Source organism: Rhineura floridana, chromosome 4 (assembly GCF_030035675.1).
Source record: "Rhineura floridana isolate rRhiFlo1 chromosome 4, rRhiFlo1.hap2, whole genome shotgun sequence".
NCBI lineage: Eukaryota > Metazoa > Chordata > Lepidosauria > Squamata > Rhineuridae > Rhineura > Rhineura floridana.
This window is the reverse complement of record NC_084483.1, coordinates 135159606-135186846: the sequence shown is the minus strand read 5'-3', so window position 1 is coordinate 135186846 and position 27241 is coordinate 135159606. Positions and strand designations below refer to the sequence as shown.

At 42.7% G+C, this 27241-nt stretch overlaps 1 protein-coding gene across 3 annotated transcripts in view; it reads left to right on the top strand.

The window, feature by feature from the left end:
• The first annotated feature begins 1293 nt into the window (after positions 1-1293).
• Positions 1294-27241, top strand: part of PCNX2 (pecanex 2) — a 262726-nt gene continuing 236778 nt past the window's right edge. The window contains exons 1-8 of one of the 3 annotated variants that reach the window (XM_061624508.1): positions 1294-1829; positions 6556-6755; positions 7063-7180; positions 9343-9379; positions 10896-12185; positions 20160-20310; positions 20490-20635; positions 21984-22077. In XM_061624508.1, coding sequence (XP_061480492.1) covers positions 1677-1829; positions 6556-6755; positions 7063-7180; positions 9343-9379; positions 10896-12185; positions 20160-20310; positions 20490-20635; positions 21984-22077 — 2189 coding nt within the window. In that variant the 5' untranslated portion in view covers positions 1294-1676. The remainder of the gene's footprint in view (positions 1830-6555; positions 6756-7062; positions 7181-9342; positions 9380-10895; positions 12186-20159; positions 20311-20489; positions 20636-21983; positions 22078-27241) is intronic. The other 2 variants (XM_061624507.1, XM_061624506.1) reach the window with 2 other exon arrangements.

Here is a 27241-nt window from a genome sequence, read left to right as displayed (position 1 = left end):
GCATTGAGCAGGGGGTTGGACTTGTTGGCCTTATAGGCCCCTTCCAACTCTATACTCTACTTAGCGTATACCATGGACTGTGAAAAAGACAAATAATTGGGTGTTAGAACAAATTAAACCAGAACTATCACTAGAAGTGTCCACTCAGCCTTCCATCCATCCGTGGTCAGTAAAATGAGTACCTGGCATATGCTGGGGGGTAAAGAAAGGCCGGGGAAGGAACTGGCATTCCCACCCCATATAAACGGTCTTGCCTAGTAAACGTTGCAAGACGTCACCCTAAGAGTCGGAAACTACTTGCACTATAAGTGCGGGGACACCTTTACCTTTATCACTAGAAGCTAAAATGATAAAACTGAGGTTATCATACTTTGGACACACAATGAGAAGACATGATTCACTAGAAAAGACAGTAATGCTGGGAAAAACAGAAAGGAGTAGAAAAAGAGTAAGAGCAAAGAAGAGATGGGTTGATTCCATAAAGGAAGCCACAGACCTGAACTTACAAGATTTGAACAGGGTGGTTCATGACAGATGCTATTGGAGGTCACTGATTCATAGGGTCGCCATAAGTCGTAATCTACTTAAAGGCACATAACAACAACAACAACAACAAGGAAAATAGTGACATTACTTATACATTATTGGGTTTTAAAGTAGTAGTAGTAATAGTAGCAATGGTAATAAAAGTTGTGTGTCGAAATATAAACAGGAGAAGTAATAAAGTAGATTTTCTATTCCTGTCAAAGTAAGGCCTATACAGAAAAGTTCTCCCATAGCTCCCCCTAGTGGAAACACAAGTACACAAAGGAGCTCAGATGCTGGAATGTTCTCGCGTCTATTTTGCTTGTATCCACAGTACACATTTGTTGCATAGCCCATAGTGCAGCCTTCAGATACTTAATATTAATATATAATTATACAGAGGCAAAATTGCATTCTAAATAATTCTTTTTTATTATTATTTAAGCGTGCACATGTGCAGATGTATTTAGCAGAAAGGGCCCAACGTTCCCCAGTTCTTGGTCCCCAGATTTTGTGGACTACAACCCCCGGGACGATGGGGGTTGTAGTTCAACAGCATCTGAGGCTCAGGATTGGGAAAGGCTAATGCTATTCAGTGGGAGGAGACGATTGAATGACTGCGCTGGAAACGGAAAGATAAATGGCTTTGGATGTATCTTGGACGCTAGCGGGGGAGGGATTGGAGGAGAGAAGGGCATGCCTTTCAGACAGATATATTTAAAAGGGGAGAACCCAGAATTCAAGGCATAACTAACGGGTGAATGGGAGGAGGGCGGGATACAGAGAAGCACAACGATCATCATCCGTAGAGGTCACAGGCAAAGAAGAAAGCAGAAAAGCTGGTGGAAAGGAAGAGTGTGCCAGACGTAGGAATTCCCCGCGTGTTTCCGCGCGTCAGAACAGGAGCGTATCGTGGGCAGGCTTCGTAGAGGCTTGGAGGGCGGAGACGAGGAGGGCGCCTCCCTGCCTTGCGGCCGCCGGAGAGACGGCTGGTGTAGAGGGCGCCTCGGAGCATGATGGGAAAATCCTTCTAGCATCCGGCATGGAGGTCCTAGCGGCCGGCTCCGAGCAACATCTTAGCGGCGACAGTGGCCGGGAGAAACAGCAACGGCCGGGAGAGTGAGCCGGCGCGACGATTGCAGCGAGTGGTCATGGTGTCCCAAGCCGTGCAACTGCTACGGCAGGGCGTGTGGGCAGCACTTACCGGAGGCTGGTACCACGACCCGGAGCAAAGCAAATTCACGAACAGCTGCCATCTCTATCTGTGGCTTTTCTTCCTCCTGCTGCCCATGGCGCTACACCTGGTGAGAGTGGAAGCCCAGCCGCCCACGGGGGCCAGACTCAGGCGGGGAGGGAGAGGGCAGGAGCACGAGCAGGGGGTAGAGCAACGACCAGGCTCGGTTTTGCGGGAGGGGACGCACGCAGAGCTCCCACCTGAGCCCAGAATGTGGGTAGAGATAGGTGGCCACGTAAAAGCCAAACACTCTGGGCAGGTGGGGTGAAACAGGAGACACCTAGATGACAGGATGACGGGAAAGGATCCTCGTGGGAATTAAGAGCTAACAAGGAGGCAGTAGAGGGTGTCTTCTGATAAAGCTGTAATGGCAACCCCCACTTGCTAGCTGCTGCTATAATTTAAAAAAATTGCTATTTGCATTTTAACAATATGCCAGTACATTTCACCAATGCTCCCTTGTGTGTGTGTGTGTGTTACATGCCTTCAAGTCGATTACAACTTGAATGAGCTACCTCCAATAGCATCTGTCATGAACCACCCTGTTCAGATCTTGTAAGTTCAGGTCTGTGGCTTCCTTTATGGAATCAATCCATCTCTTGTTTGCTCTTACTCTTTGTCTACTCTGTTCTGTTTTTCCCAGCATTATTATCTTTTCTAGTGAGTGTGTCTTCTCATTATGTGTGCAAAGTATGATAACCTCAGTTTCATCATTTTAGCTTCTAGTGATAGTTCTGGTTTAATTTGTTCTAACACCCAATTTGTCTTTTTCGCAGTCCATGGTATGCGCTAAGCTCTCTTCCAACACCACATTTCAAATGAGTTGATTTTTCTCTTATCCATTTTTTTCACTGTCCAGCTTTCACATCCACACATAGAGATTGGGAATACCATGGTCTGAATGATCCTGACTTTGGTATTCAGTGTTACATCTTTCCTAGTTCTTTCATAGCTACCCTCTCCAGTCCTAGCCTTCCTCTGATTTCTTGACTATTGTCTCCATTTTGGTTAATGACTGTGCCAAGGTATTGGTAATCCTTGACAAGTTCAACGTCCTCATTGTCAACTTTAAAGTTACATAAATCTTCTGTTGTCATTACTTCAGTCTTTTTGACATTCAGCTGCAGTCCTGCTTTTGTGCTTTCTAACTTTCATCAGCATTCGTTTCAAATCATTACTGGTTTCTGCTAGTAGTATGGTATCATCTGCATATCTTAAATTATTGATATTTCTCCCTCCAATTTTCACACCTCCATCATCTTGGTCCAATCCTGCTTTCCATATGTTATGTTCTGCATATAGATTAAACAAATAGGGTAATAAAACACACCCCTGTCTCACACCCTTTCTGATTGGGAACCAATTGTTTTCTCAATATTCTGTCCTTACAGTAGCCTCTTGTCCAGAGTTTCAGTTGCACATCAGAACAATCCGATGCTGCGGCACCCCCATTTCTTTTAAAGCATTCCATAGTTTTTCATGATCTACACAATCAGAGGCTTTGTTGTAACCTGTTAAGCACAGGGTGGTTTTCTTCTGAAATTCCTTGGTCCGTTCCATTATCCAACATATGTTTGCAATATGATTTCTGGTGCCTCTTCCCTTTTTAAATCCAGCTTGGACATCTGGCATTTCTTGCTCCATATATGGTAAGAGCCTTTGTTGTAGAATCATGAGCATTGCTTTACTTACATGGGATATTAAGGCAATAGTTCGATAATTACTGCATTCCCTGGGATCCCCTTTCTTTGGAATTGGGATGTATATTGAATGCTTCCAGTCTGTGGGCCATTGTTTTCTTTTCATATTTGTTGACAAATTTCTGTCAAAATGTGGACAGATTCAGTCTCAGTAACTTGTAGCAACTCTATTGGTATGGCATCTGTTCCTGGTGATTTGTTTCTTCCATGTACTTTAAGAGCAGCTTTCACCTCACATTCTAAAATTTATGGTTCTTCATCATACGGTTCCTCCATGAATGAATCTGCCATCTTTGCATCTCTTTTATATAGTTCTTCAGTGTATTGTTTCCATCATCCTTTTATTTTATCTCAGTCAGACAGTGTATTCCCATTGATTATTCAACATCCCTACTCTTGGTTTAAATTTCCCTTTCATTTCTCTAATCTTTTGGAATAGGGCTCTTGTTCCACCTTTTTTATTATCTTCTATTCCTATATAATCACTATTGTAATAGTTCTCTTTGTCCCTATGTACTAGTCGCTAAATTATTGAATTTAGGGTTCTAACCATGTTTCTGTCTCCTTTTGCTTTTGCTTTCCTTCTCTCTTTAACCATTTTAAGAGTTCCTTCAATCATCCATTGAGGTTTTTCTCTCTTTTGAACTATAGGTATTGTCTTTTTGCATTCTTCCCTGATCATGTCTCTAACTTCACTCCATAGTTCTTCTGGTTCTCTGTCAACTATAAAGCCTCAAATCTGTTCCTTATTTAATCTTTATATTCTTCTGGGATGTTATTTAAATTGTATTTTGGCATTATGATTGTTTTGTTGTTCTTCTTTACCTTTATTCTGATTTTTGATATTACCAGTTCATGATCTCTACCACAGTCTGCTCCTGATTTTGTTTTTGCAGAAAGTATGGAACTTCTCCATCTTCTGCTACCAATTATATAATCAATTTGATTCCTATACTGACAATCTGGTGATGTCCACGTGTACAGTTGTCTTTTTGGTTGCTCAAAAAATGTGTTCGCAAGAAACAAATTATTAGCTTCACAGACTTCAATAAGTCTTTCTCCTGCTTCATTTCTATCTCCTAAACCCCATTTCCCCACAATTCCTAGTTCTTCTCTGTTCCCTACTTTTGCATTCCAGTCCCCCATGATTATCAGAACATTTTGTTTTGGTGTGTGATCAATTTCTTCCTGTACTTCTGTGTAAAATCTCTCCAATGCCTTTTCTTCTGTGTTTGCCGTTGCAGCATAGACTTGGATTATGGTTATGTTGGTAGGTTTCCTGTTAAATCTCATTGGTATCATTCACTCATACCTTGTGTTATAGCTCCTAATTGCTTTTGCTACACCACTTCTCACTATTAAAGCAACCCAATTTCTCATTTCATATTTTGTAGTTGCCTGATTGAAAATGTCCCATTCCCGTCCATTTTAATTCCCTCACGCCAAATATTGTAATGTTGATACATTCCATTTCTTGCTTGACCATTTCTAACTTTCCTTGTTTCATGCTTCTCACATTTCATGTTCCTATTGTGTATGTCATACAACTCTGGACTCTCCTTTCGCAACTGTGCGCATCAGCCTCCGGGCTTCCTTTCGTCCTAGAGCTACTCATACTTGTCCATTGTTATTCCCCAGTAACTCAGTGAGTGCCGTATGACTTGGAGGTCTCATCTTCCAGCACTATATCATGTTGTATTTTGGATAGTCTATTCATAGGGTTTTCATGGTAAGAGGTATTTAGAGGTGGTTTACCATTGCCTGCCTAAGATGCATGAGTCTGGATGCATCTTAGTCTGGTATCTCAGCTTTGACCATTCCGCCTTGGGTGACCCTGCTGGGAGTCTAGCCTCTTGGTTTAGATTCCTGACGGCATTGCTCTCAGCTTCTTTGACACTCTCAAACCCCACCACCACATTTGTATTGTAACAATATGCCAGTACATTCCACCAAGCCTCCCATATAGCTCCCAATTACCTACCAAGCTAAGTTCATGGTGCTGGTTTTGGGTATAACTCTCTCTACAGCTTGGGATCAGGATATCTGAAAGATCATCTCATCATTTACATACTCATTTGGTCACTGCACTCTGCAGGTGAGGGCCTCCTAGAGATACCATCTTAGCAGGAGGTCTGTTCCACACCACATAGGAAGTGGACCTTTATTGTTGTGGCATCTACCCTTTGGAATTCTCTCCCATTAAATAATAGACAGGTGCCATCTCTGTTATCTTTTTTGTGCCTGCTGAAGACCTTTCTCTTTCACCAAGTCTTTTAAGTTGAGAGCTTTCCTAATGTGCATCTGTGTTAGAATTGCTTTAAAGATTTGTGTGTGTGTGTGTTATTGCTTGTTGTTTGCTGCCCTGGGCTCCTTTTGGAATGAAAGATGGGATATAAATTTAATTAATAAATAACAAATAAGTAATATTTTCCAAGGCATGTTTTCTGTTTAGATCCTGTACAGACTGACAACAGTATATGGACTATGCACTGAGTAGCTCTTTGGATTCTGGCCAAAGCACCTGCAATTGTTATATATCTTGCAAGGCCAAAGAAAAGGTTTCTCACATATATGTGTATATATAAAAATGAAGCAAATGTAATAGTTCATAGCTTAACATTCTAACTCCACACACACACAGCCAATTTGGGTAGTGGTTAAGGAGATAAGAAGTTCCTGTTGCGCATCTTATATCAGCCACTGAGTAGACCTAGGCAAACCACTATCTCTTTAGTTTCTGTGCTTCCTCTCCATCTGATTATGAGAAAAATGGACAGCACTACTGTACTGTAACCTCTGGTCCTCCAGGTGTTGTTAGCTTCAAGTCTGTTCAACTCCAGGCGATGATGGGAGTTGTAGTTCAACAACATCTGGAAGGCCACTGCCTTACAGGGGTTTTATACAAATTACATTTTGAGCTCTTAGGAAAGGCTCCATGTAAATACTGTTATTATTATAATTTATGATTAGCATAACATTAACAGGGATAGCAATAAGTCTTTTTAACAAATGAAAATTGTCATACTGTAAATGAACATTTCCTTATGATAAATCAATAGATCAGCTGTATTAATTCTTCATTATTCTTATGTTTAGGCATTCCCTCCAAACACTATCACAGCTGTTGTCTACTGTATTTCTGTAACTGTGTTCTTCACGATAATCAAAGTGATAAGTTATCGCATGCATCTTATGTTTGACAAAGGAGAAGTGATTCAACAAAAAGTCTCTTGGAAGGAAGGAAAACAAAACAAAGAAGCTAAAAGAGATAATGCAGTTCAGCATATAAATCTTAGGTAAGTTTTCTTCCTTATTGCATATATTATTCTTGGTGTCATGTGATCTAATTAAGAGGTGTACATCTCTGCATGTGTAGCACTTACTATGAGCAAAGCCATGTGTGCAAATGGGTTCTGTCAGAAAATTATGGATGGTGCCAAGAAGCTGTTCAAGAGAGGAAGGGGAAGTAGATTATTCCCAGCAGAATAATTGATTCTGATGTGACTGTCAATTTTTGATAGGGTTTATTTTAATCAGGACCAGTGGTGGTCATTGTAAGAAACAATAATCACTGACTTCTGTGTTCTTTATTATTTTGAATAGCAATAATGTAGGGGACAGTTGGGCAGCTGAAGAAATCAAGTGTAATGGTTCATCACCAACCATCCACAGCAGTGTAAAAGTTCAGGCTATACTCTCTCATCACTCTTCAGGAGTACTGGTTAGTAAACCCTTTTCTGTAATTATATCCCCATGCCACTGGTTTCTATTAAGACTACAGATGTACTATGGACTTTATTATAAAAAATAGCTACCTCCCATCTCCTTTGCCTAGTAAAACAAAATGCATGATGGGATTTCATTGTGCTGTGAAGTTTTGCCATACCTGCAAGCAGCAGCTGGTGAAGTTGGGTAGGGAAATTCAAAGCATTATGCTGTCTAATTTGTTTTACTACATAGGATCAGGGAGGGAGGAGAGGTGGGGCTTCTCTTTCTGTTGATACCTGTATAACTTCAATAACATCTAGTTCTGGCCATCGTTATAGACATATATTTGAAAAAATGTTTGTCCCAAATGTTAGAGGGTTATTTAAAAGAGAGAGGAAATTAAAAGCTTCACAACTCTTTGGATCTCACCTCTTGTCCCAGAGAAGTGATCAGTGCTTACTATGATAGCACTAATGACCTGTTAGGGAATGATAGGAGAGGAAGGGCGCACTTGGGCTGTGTCTAGCACCTGCTTCCTTCTCCTGGTGTTCTTAAAAGTTCACTTGCTTAGTCACAGAAGAGAACGGGGAAGCTTTAGTGTGTACAGCTCTGTGTGCTTCAGAGCCGCTGGGATGTGGCAATACAAGGAAATCCCAAAGCTTTTGTACATGTGGGAGCTTTGGAGCACATATGGAACACCTGTGCATGTGAGGGCTTACCCATTGATCCAGTGCCAGGGACATCCCTGGCTACCTTTTCCTATTCCATACATGTAGATTAGGAGTGGGGAACTTTTGGACCTCTGTGTGTTACTGAACAATTCTAATTGGCCTTAGCAAGCATGGCAATGGCCAGGGATGATGGGAGTTTTAGGTCATCAACAACTGGCAGCCCTTTGTTCCCCACACCTGATGCAGATGTTGCCAATACTGACGTCCCAGGCATTTTAACATGTGTTTTAAATTGTTTTTTTAAAAGTGTTTTTAAATTTGTATATTTGTTTTTAATGTTTTTAATTGTTGTAAACCACCCAGAGAGCTTCGGCTATGGGGTGGTATACAAATGTAATAATAATAATAATAATAAATAATCAGCGGAAAGCTGATTTCACAGGGTTGGCCATTATGTAGAACTTTGAGATCAAGACATAGTGCAATGTTGTTGTGCTCCAGACTGAGTGGGAGCTAGATCGGGAAGTGGAGTCAGATAAGGACGAGGTTCCTTGGGAAGCTGGAGGAATGGAGATTAGCGGGGAGGGTTCTGGCAGACCCCAAACTCCCATGCCCAGCACTTCCATGGATGCAGTTCCTGCCCCTCCTGTGAGTCCAATGCCAGAGCAGTTGGGAAGCGACTCCCCGATCACACCATCCATGGCCACGCAGGAATTCCCACCGGACACTTCAAACCTTCCCAGCCAATCAGCATTCAACTTCCAGAGCCTGCACTGTCACCTAGCGAAGCCCCCTATCTGATGTGCCGTCTGAGACTCACCTCCCCTTGCCCCGTGCAAGGAGGTGCGAAAAGAGACTTTCAAAGGGTGAAACTCAGGTGGAGCCGCCGCTTGCACGCGAAAACCTTCCCTACTTAAGTCGATGCCTTCGGAGGCACAAGTGCTGAGTCATTTCCCCCAAACATTGCAGAGACTGCTTAGTCAGGACAGTTAGGAAAAGTAGTGAGTCAGAGTAGGCAGGTGAATGAAGCGTACCATAACTTCAATAAAAAGAGAGAAAGACATCACCTCGCCTCAGTCTGAATCCTTTGGCTCTGGGCAGGACAAATGTATGTCAAATAGCAACAGCAATATCCTTCTCTGGTTTACATTTTCAACTGTTCAGTTAGATTTGTTTTTCAACTATTGCTTTCTAACCCTTGACATCTGAAAAGAAGTTCTTGCCTTGTAAAATGTAATGTGAACAAAACAAATAGTGACAATGCTGCCACATCCTCCTCCATTGTATGCACAGTGATCACACAGCTTGTGCTGATATATCTAGAAGATGCTGTATACTGGAAGTATTTGGTCATTATAAAAATTGGTCATTATAATTGTTGCCCTTGCTTTTAAGTGGCATATGGGTTATACTTACTATGATTTGCTGCTGTGAAACAGTCAGTTTTAAATTCTGCACATTTTAAGGATAAGATGGATCATATTATCCATTTGCTTCATTTTAGGAGCTTCCAGCACAAGAGACTATTGAAGATCTGAAAGGTACAGATAATGTCTGTTACTATTATTAAACTGAAAACAGTACTTCTCAGAGTTTAGAGCATATCCTGTGTGCGATATATATATATATATATATATATATACACGTATATATATACATATAAATGTAAGTAATCCTTTTAATGAACAGCCTCTTTTTCTATTATTTATTCCTCCAGCTCAATTAAAACTTCTCTGCCCCTCTTAAGTCTCCAGTCCTCCTTAAAGAATCTGAGATACATTCCCTTCTGTTCTCACTTCATGATGGACACCCAAAAGAAACTATTGCTTAAATGGCTTTGTGATCTTCCTCTCAGGCCTTATTTTTCAGAGTTGTGTAGAGCCACCCACGGAGTTCAGTGGGGCTTATGGCACAATCCCGTGCATATTTACTTAGAAGTAAGTCCTACTGTGTTCAGTGCGGCTTACTTCTTAGGTTGTAACCTAAATCTTCTGTGAGTATACTTAAAATAATAGTCTTTAGTTACTTTTCCTCCTTCAATCTAAGACTATTTATAAGAAATACTTAACTAGTTGTATATTTACTGCAGAGGTATGTGGACACTCCTTCAGATCTGATTTAAACTTGTATGTCTGAAAAGTGTTCAAATTTATGTTTTGAGTGTCTGAAGTGATATATTGGATGTTTGAATACATTCGAACACACCCCGTATACACATGAGTGTGAGGGGTGGCATCATTACAACATGCAATGGCTTAGAGGCCTCAGATCACTGTGGCCGTCTCAGTGAGTCTTGTGCCCTTCCTTTGGCCCCCTTCACTTTGCATCATATGTCAGCAGTAAGGGAGACAGAATGTACTCAAGGCAGGTTATCACTTTACCTAAAAAGACAACTCATTTTGGTTTTACTGTACAACCACTACATGAAAAACAGTCATATTCATAAGTTTCTTCCTTGTTCCTTGCTGTTCAGCTTCCTTTGATGGTTCTCTTCAGCATGTTTTTAATCACTAGACATCCCACCCCTCCAGCCATGAACTTATTAGATATCCTTAGGCAAGCCACTACCTCTCAACCACCCCACCCAATCCGTAATAAGCAGGATAATAGTGACATACCTTACAGGGCTATTGCAAGGATTACAACTACATCATGAATGTTAAGTGCTTTGAACAGCTAAATGCTATACAAATGTTTGTTATATATATTTTGTTTGGATAACTCAATTTTTCTCCTAAAGACAAACTTTTCCATTTGTTATTTAGAATAAGACGACACCATGAGATTTTCTTTTAGCTTTTTATTACACAAAAAAGAGTAAAGATGCAGGTATATTTTTCCTATGGTTTTTTTATTTGTTATTTTTTACAGATGTGAGTAATCTCTAGCAACTAGTGGCTGTAACGTGTGTGTGTGTGTGTTTACACACACACATATACATGTTCATTTCCTACTGAAAGACTTAAATGGTTAGCTGTGCATTGTCCCATTGAGTTTAATGGGAATTTTCTAGAATGCCTATAATGACAGGACATCATTTGTGTCCCTTCTTATTAGGAGTAATGGTTTTGGAAGACCAGCCTGCCCCACCAGTTTCATCTACCTCATCTTGTGCCAAAGCAGATATTCTGTCTGCTTCTATGACACTTATGTCAAGTTCACCCACATCAGCAATTGTGGCCAAGCCAAATGCTATGGAGACATTTATCAGCACTGCAACCAGTGAAAAAGAAGAGAAGGTGGAACCTTCTGATCACAGTGGAGTGGAGGATATGCCTCTTGATAAAGGTGTGGTTAAAAAACTGCCAAATCTTTCCTTGTCTCAGTATGATGTTATAAAAACTGGCATTTCCTTTGAATCTTGGAGCACTGATAATTCAGTCATCATTTCTGAGCATTTAAGCAACCCAAAGTGTTTCAGGGGAGAGAAATTGCTGGATGCTTTGGCTCAAGACGGCAGTATTACTAGTTGCCCACAGTTCAATACTATGGCAATCCAGGGAACTGATGGACCTCTGGAAAGTTCTTACCTTGACGACATGAAAGTGTACCTTGATGATTCAGATAGCGAGGTAGCTGTTGCTCTCATTGACAGTTCCCTCCCTGGAGACCCACTTACACTACATGAACCAATTAAAATAGTGATTACTCTGAGTAGTACCCCTAACTCGACTACTGATTTAGATGGCTTACACCATTTGCAAGTGTTGGGTGCTGAAAAATCCAGCTCGGATCTAGAGTCTGGTGTTGCTTCAGCAGATCAATGCAGTAAACAAAACAATGAACAGATGAGAATCCCTGTCATTACTTTTGAACTACCTGATGACAATGGAGGCCATGCTTTTCAAGAAATAAGTGAAAGTTTGAGAATGCCGGACAATGTAAATGTAGAGCCCTCATCGAACCAGTACTCCGGCTACGAATCTGGTGAACAAGACAATATAGCAAAAGAAAACAGTGACAATCCAACAAATAATTGTGAAGAAGTAAGTACTTGTCCAGAAAATGCTTCTGAGACAGTAGAAGTCACAACTTTATATTCCAAAGAGCGACAACAGAATTTGGGTGTGCCCTCTTATAAAACAGCTCATGAAAAGAGGCATGTTCGTGTCCTCAGTGTGGACAGTGGGACAGATGTTTTTTTAAGTAAGAATTCCACAGAGACCGTCAGTGATAAAGAGAAGCTTTTCCCAACCTCTAAATCTGACCTGGAAGCTAAAGAAGGACAGATGCCAAATGAATCTAATTTCCTGGAATTTGTCTCGCTGCTGGAATCCATTAATACCTCAAAAGCAACAGTGTCTGATTGGAAACCAGAGGCTGCAAACGATAAGGGGCTAACTGGAGGTATGCAGCATGTTTTCAAAATTCTTAGTATCCTCTGTATGTAAAGCACCTCTGAACACTTAATTGCATTAAGATCTCTTGCCAGTTAGGGATGGGATCTGCATTTTAGTGTTGGTTCAATTTTTGCTCCATCAAACTTCCTTCCTGTACTGCTTTGTAAGGGATTGGTGTTCGTAATTTGTGATAAATACTGATTCAGAGTTTTTCCCACAAAAATATTAATACTGATATTTTTTAAACTAATTTTTCATAGATTTTGTTTAAAAATGATATTTTCCTCAAAATATCAGTGAGGGAAATATCAATATGAATATTGGTATGTTGAGGAAAATATTGATATCAATATCGATATGTTTGAGGCAAAATTTTTAAAAAATCTGCTTAAGCTGCAGAAAACCACTAGAAAAGAACTCATTCTGTGAAGGGGGATAAAAGCTAATGAATAGGAAATCTGGTGTCAAAATTTGAATTATGCAAAATTCGAGCATATCTCTATTGTCAATCAAGCCAAAATAGCATACAGTAAGGGATGCCCATAATATGTAGCAAGATTTTTGAAAATGTTGTACTACCAAGTGCTATAGTGTGCCATACAGAAGGCTCTAAACTATGTAAAAATGTGTTGCACACAAAAATCCTCAGTTGGTATAATTGATCTTTTAATTGTACTTTATGATATGTAATGGACAATTTGATGTTCCTGAAGTAACAAAGTGACTTTCAATCTGTAAAAAGTGCTAATATTGAATTTTTTCAATTTTTCAAAACATTTCTGTTTTTCTCTGAGAAAAACCAGAAAAAAACCCAGTTTTTTTCCCATGGCTTCAAAATTTCTGGAAATTTTACATCTCTACGTGTAATCCTATTACTGACCTTGCCCTATACTCTGACCTTCATCTTCTGCAGTTTAAAAGTTCAAAAATGCATGGCTGATTTTTAAATGATTTAAGAAATTTAACATTGAAGTCAATGATAAGGCTGGGCATGCTCAGTAAGAACCAACTGTCAGTGTTCTAAAAGCCAGATTTGCAGCTGTTTGGCTTGGCTAATCAGGTGGCCACACCCACACCAGACCTTTATTTCACTTTAGACAGTCATGGCTTCCCCCAAAGAATCCTGGGAAGTGTAGCTTGGGAAGGGTGCTGAGAGTTGTTAGGAGACTTCTGTTCCCCTAACAAACCTCCAGTGGCTAGAGTGGTTTTGACAGTAAGCCCCTCTTCTGGGGATTGTAGCTCTGTGGAGGGAATAGGGGCTCTCCTACGAACTCTCAGCCACCTTCACAAACTACACTTCCCAGGATTCTTTGGGGGAAGCCATGACTGTCTAAAGTGAAAAGGTCTGGTGTGGATGTGACCAGGGACAGCTTTTGTTTAAATTCAGGTGGGAGACATGTCTGCTATAGAATAAAAGGTTGGGGAAACTGTGAAAAACAATGATAGTGTTCACACTGTTTTTCTTTTGGAAAGGAAAGGCGCTTTCCCTCTGCCCTGTGCCCATACACCTAATCTCCTCCCCTTCCTCTCCCCTCCCTCCCTCCCCTTCTCCCCCCTCCCCCCTCTCTGCCTCTCCCCCAGGTCAGTTTCACCTATCCTAAGCATGATTGTACAGGAGTAAATCCCACTGTCCTGCCCAGAGTTGGAGAATGAGACTGAGGCAAAGTTTGTTCTAATTCTCATTTTATTAGTGTGATGGTTACATCCAAAGTGGTGCACTTCATAAACCTGTGTACTCTGACTCACTGCTTTCCCTAACTAGCCTACCTAAACAGTCTCTGCAGCATGTGGGGAGAGTTGACTCAGCACTAGAGTCTGGGAGGGCACCTGCTTAAGTAGGGAAGGTCTTTGTGCATAAACGATGGCTCTGCCAGAGTTCTACCCTCTGAAAGTCCCTCTTCTCATGCCTGGCGGGGGGGGCGAGCCTCCGACTACCCATGCGACAGCGGGGCTTCACTACATGACTGTGCAACCTCAGGAGGCAGGAAGCAGGTTGGCAGGGAAGCATTTGAAGTGCCAAGCTGGGATTCTGGATGTAGTGCTCCACTTCCCGCTTCATCTGGGGCCACCAAAACTCCCTAGCGATCACTTGCAAGGTTTTAAAAACTCCAAAGTGCCCAGCGGTGGGGGAGTCATGACATTGCCACAGGACCTTGGCTCTCATGTCCTCGGGGGACACGTACATAGTGTCATAATGATACAGCACCCCCTGTTGATCGTGAAGCCCTCTATGCTGCCAGGAGGCTGCCCCTCTAGTTTGGCACGCTTTTCCTCAACAAACGGATCTTGTTCTTGTGCCAAATGCAGTTCCTCCAACCAGGAATCCTGCCACACCCCTGCCACAATCTTCTCGAGGAGTATAATCCATTGTGGCGGTCTTGGGGATGGGTTCTGCAGATATTCCGGTTTGCGGGACAGAACGTCTGCCTGCTTGTTCTGCACCTGGGGAATGTAATGGATTTTGAAATGGAAGCGAGCGAAGTACTGAGCCCAGCGCACTTGTTTCTGGTTTAACTTATGGATGGTGTGGAGACTCTCTAGGTTTTGATGATCAGTGCGCACTTCTATCTCGTGCTGCGCCCCTTCCAAAAGATGTCTCCAACTTTCAAAAGCATCCCAGATGGTCAGCAACTCTTTTCCCCACATGGTATAGTTTTGCTCAGAACTTGTCAACTTCATGAAAAGTATGCACATGACCTCAGCCCCCGCCTTAGCTGGTTGTAAAAGCACCGCACTGATAGCCACATCCAACAAGTCTGTCTCCACCACGAAGGGCCATGTAGGGTTCGCGTGTTGCAGTATGGGTTCAGAGGCGAAATGAATCTTCAACTCCTCAAAGTCTACTTGCGTGGCATCAGTCCAGTTGAAGGGACCTGAACCCTTCAGACAATCTGTGAGGGGTGCGGGCTTGTTGGAGTAATTAGCAATGAACCGATGGTAGTGGTTGGCGAACCCCAGGAACCACTGAAGATCCTTCTTCATTTTGGGAGGCTGCCATGTGAGAACGCTGTGGACCTTGCCATCTCCACTCCAGTGGGAGAAATGTGGTACCCCCAAAAGTCCAACATGGTTAAATCAAAGCCACTTCTCCAGCTTGGCGTAGAGGCAATGTTCCCTGAGACGTTGTAACACTGTCCACACGTGCTCATCGTGCTCGGCTGGAGAGTTCGAATAGAGGAGGATATCATCCAAATACACGATGACGAACCAGTCCAAATAGTCCTTAAATATGTCATTCATAAAACTCTAGAAGACCCCAGGGCTATTGGATAGGCCAAACAGCATGACCAGGTGCTCAAACTGTCCATATCAGGTCTTGAAGGCAGTCTTCCACTCATCCCCCTCCTTGACTGGTACCAGATTGTAAGCCCCCCTCAGATCCAGCTTGGTGTAAATCTTAGCCGACCGCAGTCGCCCCAACATCTCTGTGATGAGCGGCAAGGGGTAGCTGTTGGGAATGGTGATCTTGTTCAACTCTTGGTAATCATTACACGGGCGTAGCTCCCTGTTCTTCTTCTTAATGAACAGCAAAGGGGTCCCATCCAGAGACTGGGACGGCAGAATGAATTCTCTCTCGGGATTTGTTTCTACGAATTCCCTTAGTGCTGCCAACTCTGGTTCCGACAAGTAGATCCGTCCTGAAGGGATGCACGCCTCCGGCATCAGATTTATAGCACAGATGTAGGGTTGGTGGTGGTGGGCAACTGATCAGCTTCTTTTTTGTCAAGCACATCCTGTACTCCTCATACTTGTCTGGCAAGATGACTCCCTCCTGCAGTGTGACTCCCGCCACAATGTCGAGGGGAGTCTTCTTCCACAGTTGGCTGTGCTGATGGCAATACACCGAGGTAAACACCACCACCGCTTTGTCCCAGAAGATTGTGGGGTTGTGCTGAACCAACCAGGGCATTCCCAACACTACTAGGAAGTGGCACAGGGATGCCACGTAGAATGACAGTCTCTTCGCATGTCCCGGGATTTCCATTCCCAGTGTCTCCGTTGCCCTGGTAACAGTTCCTGACTTTAAGGAGCGCCCATCAATACTCTCAACAGACAAGGGGTTCTCAAGCATCTAAGTGGACACACCATGCTCCTGGGCAAAACTCCAGTCCATAAAATTTGAGGAGGCCCCACTGTCGATCATGGCATTGACCTGGAGACTTTGCCCCAAAGGTAGAGTCAACTGAACTGGCAGGTAAAGGGTGGGCTGCGATGGGAGGGGCTGCTGATGAGGCCGTGGTGTCTGCTTTGCTGCCAATTCTTTGACCTCTACAAGAGCTGGAATTTGGAGTTTTCCTGCACCGAAGCTCTTTCTCCTTTGGAGGGGCATCCTCGGGCCAGGTGCCCCCTTTCCCGCAGTACAAACACAATCCCTCCCTCCTGCGTTTTTCCTTCTCATCCAACAGGCGTGGTCTCGCCCCACCAATTAGCATGGGCTCCACCCCCTATGAAGTTGAGGCTCCCACGCTAGGCGGGAAACGGGCACAGGGGAGAGGTGTGGGAGCCTGTGAACATGGGATTTCTGCCTTGCGCTCCAAGCAGCAACCTTCAATCTGGCTGTCTATCTGTAGGCATAACTGGATCAGCTGTGTCAGGCTGCTGGGTGGGGAGGTGCATGCCAATTCATCCAGCACCTCCATGTTACGTCCGTTCTGGTAGAAGTACATCAGTGTAGGGTCATTGTAATCTATCTCCTGGACTAGGATGCAAAACTTGTTAGTATAAGTCCCCACAGAGACTTTCCCCTGTTTCAGGGCTCCTAGCTGCCAGGATGCTGTCTCTTTACACTGAGGGTCATGAAACATCTCAGTCATGGCTGCAACGAAGGCGGTATATTGACTCAGGACAGGATTATTTCTCACCAAAAACAGGGTAGCCCATTTGGCTGCTTCTCCTTTCAAGAGGCTGATGATAAACGCCACCCTCACATCATCATTCGGAAACTCGGCTTGTCGTATAAGTATGTACAGTTCACACTGGGCAAGGAACATGGTGAACTGGTCACTCCGGCCAGCATAGCGAAGAGGTAGGCCCACTGGCACCTTGTCTTGGTGGGTGGTGCAGCCTCTGGTGCCGCACCTGCTTGGGCAGCTTGGTTAAACAAGGCTCAAAGGTTTTGATTCTCGAGTTGGAGATTCTAGGTTTCTGTGCGGAGATTCTGGACTTCGGTATACAAGGCTTTGACGGTTCTCTGAAGTCCCCCTTTGGTGCTGCCGCTGGCCTCCATAGTTCCGGTCATGGGAGTGTCGGTGAAGGGAGGTGGTGGCTGAGTCAAGCTGTCTGGCCCAGAGTTGGAGAAACGAGATGGAGGAGAAGTTTGTTCTAGTTCTCATTTTATTAGTGTGATGGTTACATCCAAAGCAGTGCGCTTCATAAACTTGTCTACTCTGATTCACTACTTTCCCTAACTAGCCTACCTAAACAGTCTCTGCAGCATGTAGGGAGAGTTGACTCAGCACTAGAATCCGGGAGGGCACCTGCTTAAGTAGGGAAGGTCTTTGCACGTAAACAACAGCTCCGCTGGAGTTTCACCCTCTGAAAGTCCCTCTTCTCACGCCTGGCAAGGGGTGGGCAAGCCTCCGACTGCCTATCTGACAGTGGGGCTTCACTAGGTGACGGTGTGATCTCAGGAGGCGGGAAGCAGGTTGGCGCGCATGAGGGGTTGCTTCCCAACAGCTCAGATGGGGAACTTGCAGGCGGGGCTGGACCTGCCTTGATGGGGATGCCAGCAGAAGAAGTCTGCGGGCTGACAGAGTTCCACCCTCCTCCAACTCCCCCAGGGACATCTTCCTCATCTGACTCCTCTCCCTGATTTGGCTCTCCATGCACGTGGGACGCAACACCCACTGAACTCAAAAAGCATACCAGTGATCAAACCTGCCCTCCCCTCCTCTTCTCCTTCCTCTTATCTCCTCCCTCTTGCCCCTCCCCTCCCCCTTTCTTTGCCCATCCCACCACTTCCCCTCCTCTCTCCTTCCCTCTCCTCTCCCCTTGCCCCTTCTCCTCCTCCCCAAAGTCAGTTTTACCTATCCTAAGCATGAGTATATGGGAGTAAATCCCATTGAACTCAATAAGCATGCAAATGATCTGACCTACCTTTTCCCTCCTCGTCTCCCTCTCTCCTCTCCTTCCTTCTCTCTCCTTTCTCTCCTTCCCTTCCACCTCCCTTCTTCCCTCCCCTCTTCCTTCTTCCTCCTTCCCTGCCCACTCCAGCCCTCCCTCCCTCTTCTCCCCCTTCCCATGGTCAGTTTCACTTATCTTAAGCATGACTGCACCAGAGTAAATTCCACTGAACTCAAAAAACATGCAGATGATCAATCAATTCTCAGCACCCTTGCATAGGATCCCATTTCTTACCTCCAGATTAAAAAAGCAGAGAAAATCACTAATAGGGAAAAAAACACAACCCTGCAGTTTAAGAACATACCTTTAGCCAACAGATCTGCCCAAATAACAGAAGCAAGGCATGTGCTGTGTTGATCTCATTTTAGCAGGAAGGAAGCAACAATAGAAAGTTGATATAGTTCAGATAGTCACTTTAAATATGTTTGATTTACTTTGAAATTTAAGTGTCTTATAGTATCATTTTCTTTTGTTTCCGTTTCTGTGAATGTGTGAAGTATAGCAACACTATGCATAATTTATACTAAAAGAACTCCAAAAACAATTGTCGAATAATGGCACTGACTATTCTGCAGAATAGTCTCCAATGGATATGAGGAGTGTCTCAGTTTACACAAGATAAAACAGTGGGAGGTGAAATATATTCTAGTAAAATTCTAGGTGTGCTCTATATTTTTAATTGACCATGCCCACCCTTCCTTAAATGGAGTGGTTTAAGCATAGCAGGCTGAATACATGCATCTTGGGCAGGTCAAGTTGATTTTTTCCAACAACTAGATTAATTGCTTAAGTAGCAACATATTATAATCAGTCTGATTTTACATGAAACTGCAGTTTCAGTTTCAACCGCTAGTGCATCCAAAATAGAAATAGAACATAACCTCCCGTTTGAAACACAAAAGCTGTCCTCACCATCATATGACATTGACCAATAAAAAGGCTTTGAAATTAATGAAAGTAAATTTGACACAGATTTCTAAGATGGATAATGAGAGAAATATAATTCTCTAGAAACAATAGTAACACAGGCAAGAAGCAAAGTAAGAAGAACACCAACAATACAAAAAAAATAATTTTCCATTTTTGGAGGTGTAGTCCTGATTGCAGGTGTTGCCACCACTCACCATATGCTCAGAGGCACATGTTGCCAAATTCTTCCAACCTACATAGGAAGTGGATTGGACTGTGAAAGACCAACCCAAATGGTGTTTGCATTTTTACAAATGTGTAAGGCAGTACAATATCTCAGAGAGGGTGTCAGGTCTCCTGCTCCCCTGGTACATTCACTATAGCTGCCCAATTTCCCTGCTTTTTAAAGTTTGGTACAAATATCTGTTGACTATAAGTACTACCTTAAACTGCAAAGGTTTTTTTCCCTATTAGTAAATTACTTTTACAGCACCACCAATGTACATTGTGCTTCATATAATTCCTTTTCCCCCCCTTCAAAACCCTCATTGCCCAGGGGGCAATCAGTAAAGAGTTGAAGCCAGCAATGGGCAGGGCCAGGTGGGTGAGACTGAAGCCAAAATTGGATGGGACACCTGGTTGTTGCCCTCTGCCACCCCTTTCTCTCTTTTTCCCTTTCCCTCCTGTTTTTCATCTCCTTGCCATTCCCATGAAATTAAGTTGAGGGTCACAGGTAGCTCACATGACATAAACAGATCCTTGCCCCAAGGAGACTACAAGTTCTGTGGTCTAAATGATTTCATGTAATCATAAATTGATTATCAAACATTTTCCACCAGAATGTTTTCAAAGTGTGAGTACTTCTCTCATCAAAAAATATTGTTGCTCATAAAAAAGAGAATGTCGTTTCCAGTGAGTTGTGTAAAAAGCCATTCTCCTTGTGTCTTAGATGGCTGCACAACAGAGAAAAATGAAGGATCTCCAGAAACAGAAAAAAACAGCGTACATGGTTCTTCAAAGCAGGATAAGCCAGAGATACAAACTCAAGACTCTGGTAGTATTAATCCAATGGTCCCAGAACCCACCAAGTTCACTGCTCAGTAAGAAGTGTTTACTTCTCATTTTCTGTGTCTGTAATGGTTCATGTCAGTTGCTTACATTAAGAATTAATGTCAGCTTTTATTTAATGTCTCTATTTTTCTTTTGTTAAGAAACAGTTGGGGAGTGGGGGGAGAGAGAAAATGCCTCATATTCATTTTGAAACTTCTTTTGTGTCAAGTTACCAGAGCACCACGCAAAGACAGATCATTTACCGGCTTACTTCACAGCAAGATAGTTCCGTCTTGCAAGTCATAAGTGGGCCTGAGGCTTCTATGCAAGAAGAGATGCCTGCAGACGCAATGCATGTCTTCATAGATGAAAATGGTAAGCTCATGAAGGGGGGAGAAGAGGAAACTTTCTATGAATAAAAATGTTGCTTTATATTTTAGAAAACACATTCTATATTTATTTGATTGGCAGACTATTATATAAGAACCAGGCACGCTCCAAACCTTGCATACAAAAGGGATTCACACTTTGGGTGGATCGCTTAGGTCAGTGTATGCTCATGCACAGATGTGTACATCCATTTGTGCACACACAGAGAGAGACTCATCAAGCTGAGTGAATTCTGGAACTCACTAGGAGTGGATTCGAGAGCACAGTGGGGAGGAGAGCCTGGCTGGGAGTCCAGAGTCTGTGAGTTCAGATCCCAGCTCGTGTCTCCTGAGTGTAAAGGGCCAGCTAAAGATCAACCCCACAGCGAGTGGCTCAGGGGTTACGTGCCCTGCCACCTGTGCAGCCGTGGGCAAGCTGCATAGTCCCAAGGAGCCCAATTGGCCCCCAGCTGGCAGTTGCGGACAAGGAAGGGGCTGGCTTGTGCAGCTGTGGCAAGCTGAGCGGGCCCTAGCCAGGTGAGAGGACTAGCCTCAGAGGGAGGCAATGGTAACCCCCCTCTGAATACCACTTACCATGAAAACCCTATTCTTAGGGTAGCCATAAGTCGGGATCGACTTGAAGGCAGTCCATTTCATTTCACTGACCTTGGTGGTTACTCTGTCAAGGTCTGGATGCTTTGTGGAGTAGCAGATTGAACAAAACATCAAGGCACTACTTCTGCTTCTTCACCACATCAGATCCTCCTTTTTTCCAGAATATATAATGTAGATCTGTAGTGGTCAGAAGGTAGATCAGGATCAACCGGCAGATCTTTGGATGTGAAGTAGATCAGCAAGGATTTCTGTTTAACACTGACAACAACAAAGTGACTCCCCTTCACCCCAAACAATACTGCTGAAACATAGAAAGTAGGGGGAGGGTAACCAAGAATGCATTTGTATGGGAAGATTGTTAGCTCCATTCTGTTTTGATACTCAAAACAAATTCCTGGGCTTAGAATTATTTAATTGGAGTGTATGTCTTTGTCCACCCCTCGTGTAAATGGCAGGCAGACACTTGAGTAGTGCACAATCGATGCGTTACTCATGCCGAATCATGTTGCACCCGAGAGCATTTGAAAGACTATGCTGCAGCAGTGATAGTGATAGTGGTGAAGAAATCCCATCTTATCAGGTGGAGCTAAGAGAGGCAAGATTTGTGAGTCTGGTAGGAGGGTTGGTCCATGTGTTCCCTTCCAGCTCTGTTATTTCATGGTTCTGAAGTTCAGTGCATAAACAAATAAGTACAGTCCTGAACTGAGTATGGCTTTTCTTCTCATTTTTTTTTTGAAAAGGAGAAATTAGATCCTGTTACGTAAAGGCTGGCAGTCAAAAAGAAGGAAATTTTCAAAATCCAGTATCCAATTATAATTGTATTTCTCATGCTCAGTAAGTAAACTCTTCTTTTTGATATCTGTTTCTTGCTCCATATTGTCTACAGTGTGGCCTTGGAGGGGTCCCTTAGTCCAGAAAGATAAGAAGAGACTTATGTTGACTGAGCAGCAATACTGCCGTCGCCTCAACCACACCTGGTTGGCAGGGCGGTGCAGGCAGGGTGGCATTATGTGCCTGGCTTCTTAATACTGAGCATCACTGCTGCTTACTAAGAAGGGGCAAGGCACGGGAAGCTCAGCAGGGTGTGAGGGTGGCGGTAGGAGCATCGGATTGGCTTCACGACCATGCCTGCCCCACACTGAGCTCCCTGCGCCTGGCCCCCCCTTTCTCAGTAAGCAGCAGCAACGCTCAACCTTTGGAAGCCAGGCACACAACGCCACCCTGCCTGCACTGCCCTGCCGACTGCAGCTGCTCTCAACACATGGAAACCTCTTGCTATGGAGGTGGGTCCAATGTGTCTAAAGATGATCTGGACTATTTCTGAAACAGGCTCAGAAATAGGCTTGCCAAATTGCCTGGTTAGCTGAGTTTTACTTAGATATTAGCCATTCTATCCGGTGCCCAATTTGCCTATTAGATGGCCCAGATTCCCAGCTTTTATTTTAAAATAGCAAGTCTCTAGCCCTTGTAGATCCAGAGATACTAGGCAAAATGTGGAGGCAGTTTTCTGCCCAATCATTTTGTGAGAAATCAGCTTACTACTGACTTCCATTGTGCTTAGCCAATGAAGAACACCACAGCTGTCCTGGGAAAATTAAGAATTTTAGCCTGCCTGCTTGTTGCATATGCAGAATTCAGGCAGTTTAGAAAACTGCACATGCTCACTTGATCAACACTTGCAGCTCCACCCCTTAATCCAAAGACTCTAGCTCACTTTTTGTTTGAGTCAGCAAGAAGAAACAGCCTTCATCTCAATTGCCTCTGTGTCTTAGGGTTTGTGTCTTAAGTGGTGAATATAATGGGAGTGTCTGCCTGCCATCATGGAGGATGGAATAAAGGGATTTGAATCCACCAAATGCTTCCTCCACTGAACAAATTTTTATTTTATTTATTTATTTAATTTCATTTATATACCGCCCTAAGTCTGACGGCTCTCTGGGCGGTGTACATAGTACAAGTTATAAAAGCAATCCTCTCTGTAGAAAAGGCTGAGCTACTAGCATTTGCATTTTTCAGCCCTGCCCCCACTCTTACATGGTGCTTGCTCACAAGTAAAGTTACATTGGAATGCAGCCTCACTTACCCTGTTGCCTGACAGAACCTCTGTTCAGCAGTTCAGAAAAGGTTAAAAGGTATTTTTAATACATATGCTTCATCAAAATGGCTGGTAGGCATCTCCATACCAAAAATCACCATTTCCTCCCGGGGATGGATGGATATATATATACACACAAGTATATATATATATATATATATATATATACTTGTGTGTGTGTATATATACACACACATATACATTTATTACTACTACTACTACTACCACTACTACTACTACTACCCACCCTTCACCAAAAGGTCACAGGGCAGGTGACAACAATTTTAAACACATAATTAAAAACAGGTAAAAACAACCTAAACAACATCACAGAAAATAGGGTGGGTCCTAAAAATATATATATATCGGTGTCGAAGGCCAGGGTAAAGGCATACACACACATATTAGGGTTACCAGGTCTCCAGTTTTTGGCCGGAGTCTCTGGTTTTTTGGTGGGCCCTCTGGCTCTCTGGCTAGTGCCACTTAATCTCTGGGCTCTCAGCTTCAATTTTTAAAAAAATTAAGTTTCAAGGTGGTCTGGTTCCCGAGATATACACCAAAACGTCAACCCCCCCGTCCAACTGTTAAATCTGTTTTACAGATGTTTAGAACAGCTCCTAGCTCTAACTCCCATCAGCCCAATCCAGTGGCCATGCTGGCTGGGGCTGATGGGAGTCATAGTTTAAAAAAGTAACTTTTCCAAGCTCTGGCTCTAACCCCCCCTTTCAGGATTTTAGACAATAAATGAAGCCAGGTTGTGACTTCTTGATCCAGGCATGCCTAAGCTTAATTTCAATGTCAGAAAATGGAGGCTTTCAGATTTTGCAGTTTGTGTAAGTAATATGGCTTAAAGTTTTTTTTTCTCTTCTGCGCAAGAGTCAGACCCTGGGCTATGAAATATGAAAGTATTTAATCCAATACTCCATTAGGACTTACTTTTGAGTAGACATGGTTAGGATTATATGGGGTATATTTTTACACCTCTGTGTGTGTGTGTGTGTGTGTCCTTTCCAACAACCCTGTGACGTAGGGTTGGTGATTGGAAACGAAGGCAGCTCACAATAAGAAATAAATCACTTTAAAAACCAATAACCATAAAACAAGTATAAACAATTGCAAAACAGCTTAAAGTGGCATGATTCTGAATTTTGGGTTGAGTGAATGAAGTTTATTTATTTTTATTTATTATTTGATTTATATCCCGCCCTTCCTCCCAGTAGGAGCTCAGGACGGCAAACAAAAGCACTAAAAACACTTTAAAAATCATAAAAACAAACTATAAAATATATTAAAATAAAACATCTTTAAAAACATTTTTTTAAAAGAAAAGGTTTAAAAACATATTAAAAAGCAATTCTAACACAGACACAGACTGGGATAAGGTCTCAACTTAAAAGGCTTGTTAAAAGAACAAGTTCCTTATCACTTCAGGGTACAGTTTTCCCTGGTTAAGTAAGCCCCATTGAATACATTGGGACTTGCTTCTGAGTAAACAAACATAGGATTGCACTATAAATATCTTTACAGGTTGTATAAATAATAAACATATTTGATAGTCATGCTTATATAAATATTTTGTCATACTGTGTCCCAATAAGTATCCGATTTCACATGATGGTTGTACAATACTTCCTCTACATTTTAAGTATGCCTTCTCCATTGTTTTCATCCTGAGGGGCAGATAGGCTGAGAGATGGTGAGTAGCCCATGGTCACCCACTACAGTTTATAGCTCATTTCCATTTTGAAAAATTAATTTAAACAATTTACATGCAGGCAAAATTTATTAAGTGGATTCACACAATACGTTTAAAGCACATCCAACTCGCATTTAAAGTGCACGACGTCCCCTAAAGAATCCTGGGAAGTGTCGTTTCCCCCTCACAGTTATAGTTCTCATCACTCTTAACAAACTGCAGTTCCCATGATTCTGTGGTGGGATTCATGTGCTTCAAATGGGTGTGAATGTGCTTTAAATGAATGGTGTGGATCTGCCCTAGGTATGATGTGCATTCAAGAGTGAATTGAAAAGAACAATTTTAAAAGATACTTCTTACTCTTACTCATTTCTCAGACCTCTTTCTGAAGTGAAGGGTCAACTTTGTAAAGATGTTTGGAGCAGCCATGTTAAAGATAAGGGCAGGGCATTCCAGGCAGGGCGTTGCCAACCCTGCTTGGATATGGATGTCTTTGTAGAGGAACCCTAGTCAAGGTTTACCAACAGCACAATCTAAACTATATCTACTAGAAGTCAGTCTTGTTGAGTTCTATGGGGCTTAATCCCTTAGTAAGTGTGTTTAGAATTGCAGCCTTCAGGATCATCCATCTTTACTCCCCAAAGCTCCCATCTCACATCTCCACAATACTAAGCTCCTTTGTCCCTACAGTGACCTTCTGATGACTGGCCTGGCCTGAAGGCACTTAACCCTTCTTGCTGAAAGCAAGTAGGCTAGATTAAATGTTCCCTACCCAGGCTCCATCTTTTAGCTAAGATTTCTATCTTAATTTCCAATCAGATATATTTTTTTAATTGTATGCTCCAAGCAACTGTGATTGATGCTTAATGTATCATGCTTAATGACATCACTAGGGCCCGCCCCATGACATCACTAGGGCCCACCCTGTGACATCACTAGGGCCCGCCCCTCAAATCTCAGGTTTTGGGTTGCTTCTGACCTGGCAAACCTAATATACATACACACAGAATACATACACATAGAAGGCACACATATACATATATACATACACACAGGATATACATCTCCCCCCGCCCCCCACGTTGAGACTCACCACCCTGGGAAAAGTTATTTGCTTATTCTGTGGTATTTTTTCCTCTTTGTGCTACATGTCTGTCCCCTGGCAGTGGCTGAGATCTTTGCCATTCCCACTGTTATGCCAGATTCTTTGGCAAAATGCAGGTTGGGGCTTTAGCTCCTTCAGGGGACCCCAGCAGCAGCATTGTTCATGGAAGGCAGAAAATGGTTGGGTGGGTATGGTATATCCCGCTTTCTCATTATAAGCTGCCCTGTCTAATGTTAGCACATCTTACCAGGCCTCTATTTTTGTTTTTTAAAAAAGAGGTGCCAGCACGCAAGTCTCCACCAAGTTCCAGCCTTTATCGTAAAAGGCTGCGTTTCCCCTCTCCCTGATCTGGTATGTGAGAATCAGTGTACTAAAGACACTTCTCACATGGTCAGACACTACTGTCTTTAGATAAGATTATTGACTGAACAGATAATACTGAAATCTTGATTTCTATCTGCATTACAGGTTGTTCATTTCACATTTTCTAATTGTTGGTACAGACAACCTCTCAGTCAAAATATTGTTTTTAACAGATGTTTTACAGGCTTTTAGTTTTATGCTGAATTGTTATAATACTGCTCTGACTTGTCTGTTTCTATTTTGTGTTTTTAATTATGTTTTTATTTTGATTGTGTGTTTTTATTGTTTTTATTTTGATTGTAAGCTGCCCTGAGCTCTGGTTTTGGCAGTGGAAGGGCAGGATGTAAATCTTTTTAAATATTCCATAGTGTTGGAAACTAAAGTCCAGCCATTTAAGGCTGAAAATGTACATTTAAAAAAGATTCCTCACATCCTCCCCCAGATTTTGGTGGTAATTACTAGGCACAAAAACAAAACAACTGGACAATGCAGCAATTAACATGCATAATATGCAAATTAGATTCCCAGGATTTGTGGAATTAGAATATGACAACCCTACTCAGAACCCACTATAAATTGCTGGACCTGTTCTGGAAATGCTTCTAGTCCAACTGGAAGCTGCCCCATTTTTTGTGTGTGTATGTTACTTATTTTTCTTGCCAGCTCTGCGAGAATAGTTTTTCTGGTGTTGTCACTGCAGTTGTTTTGAGCTGTACATTTTAGGCTGACAGTATATGAA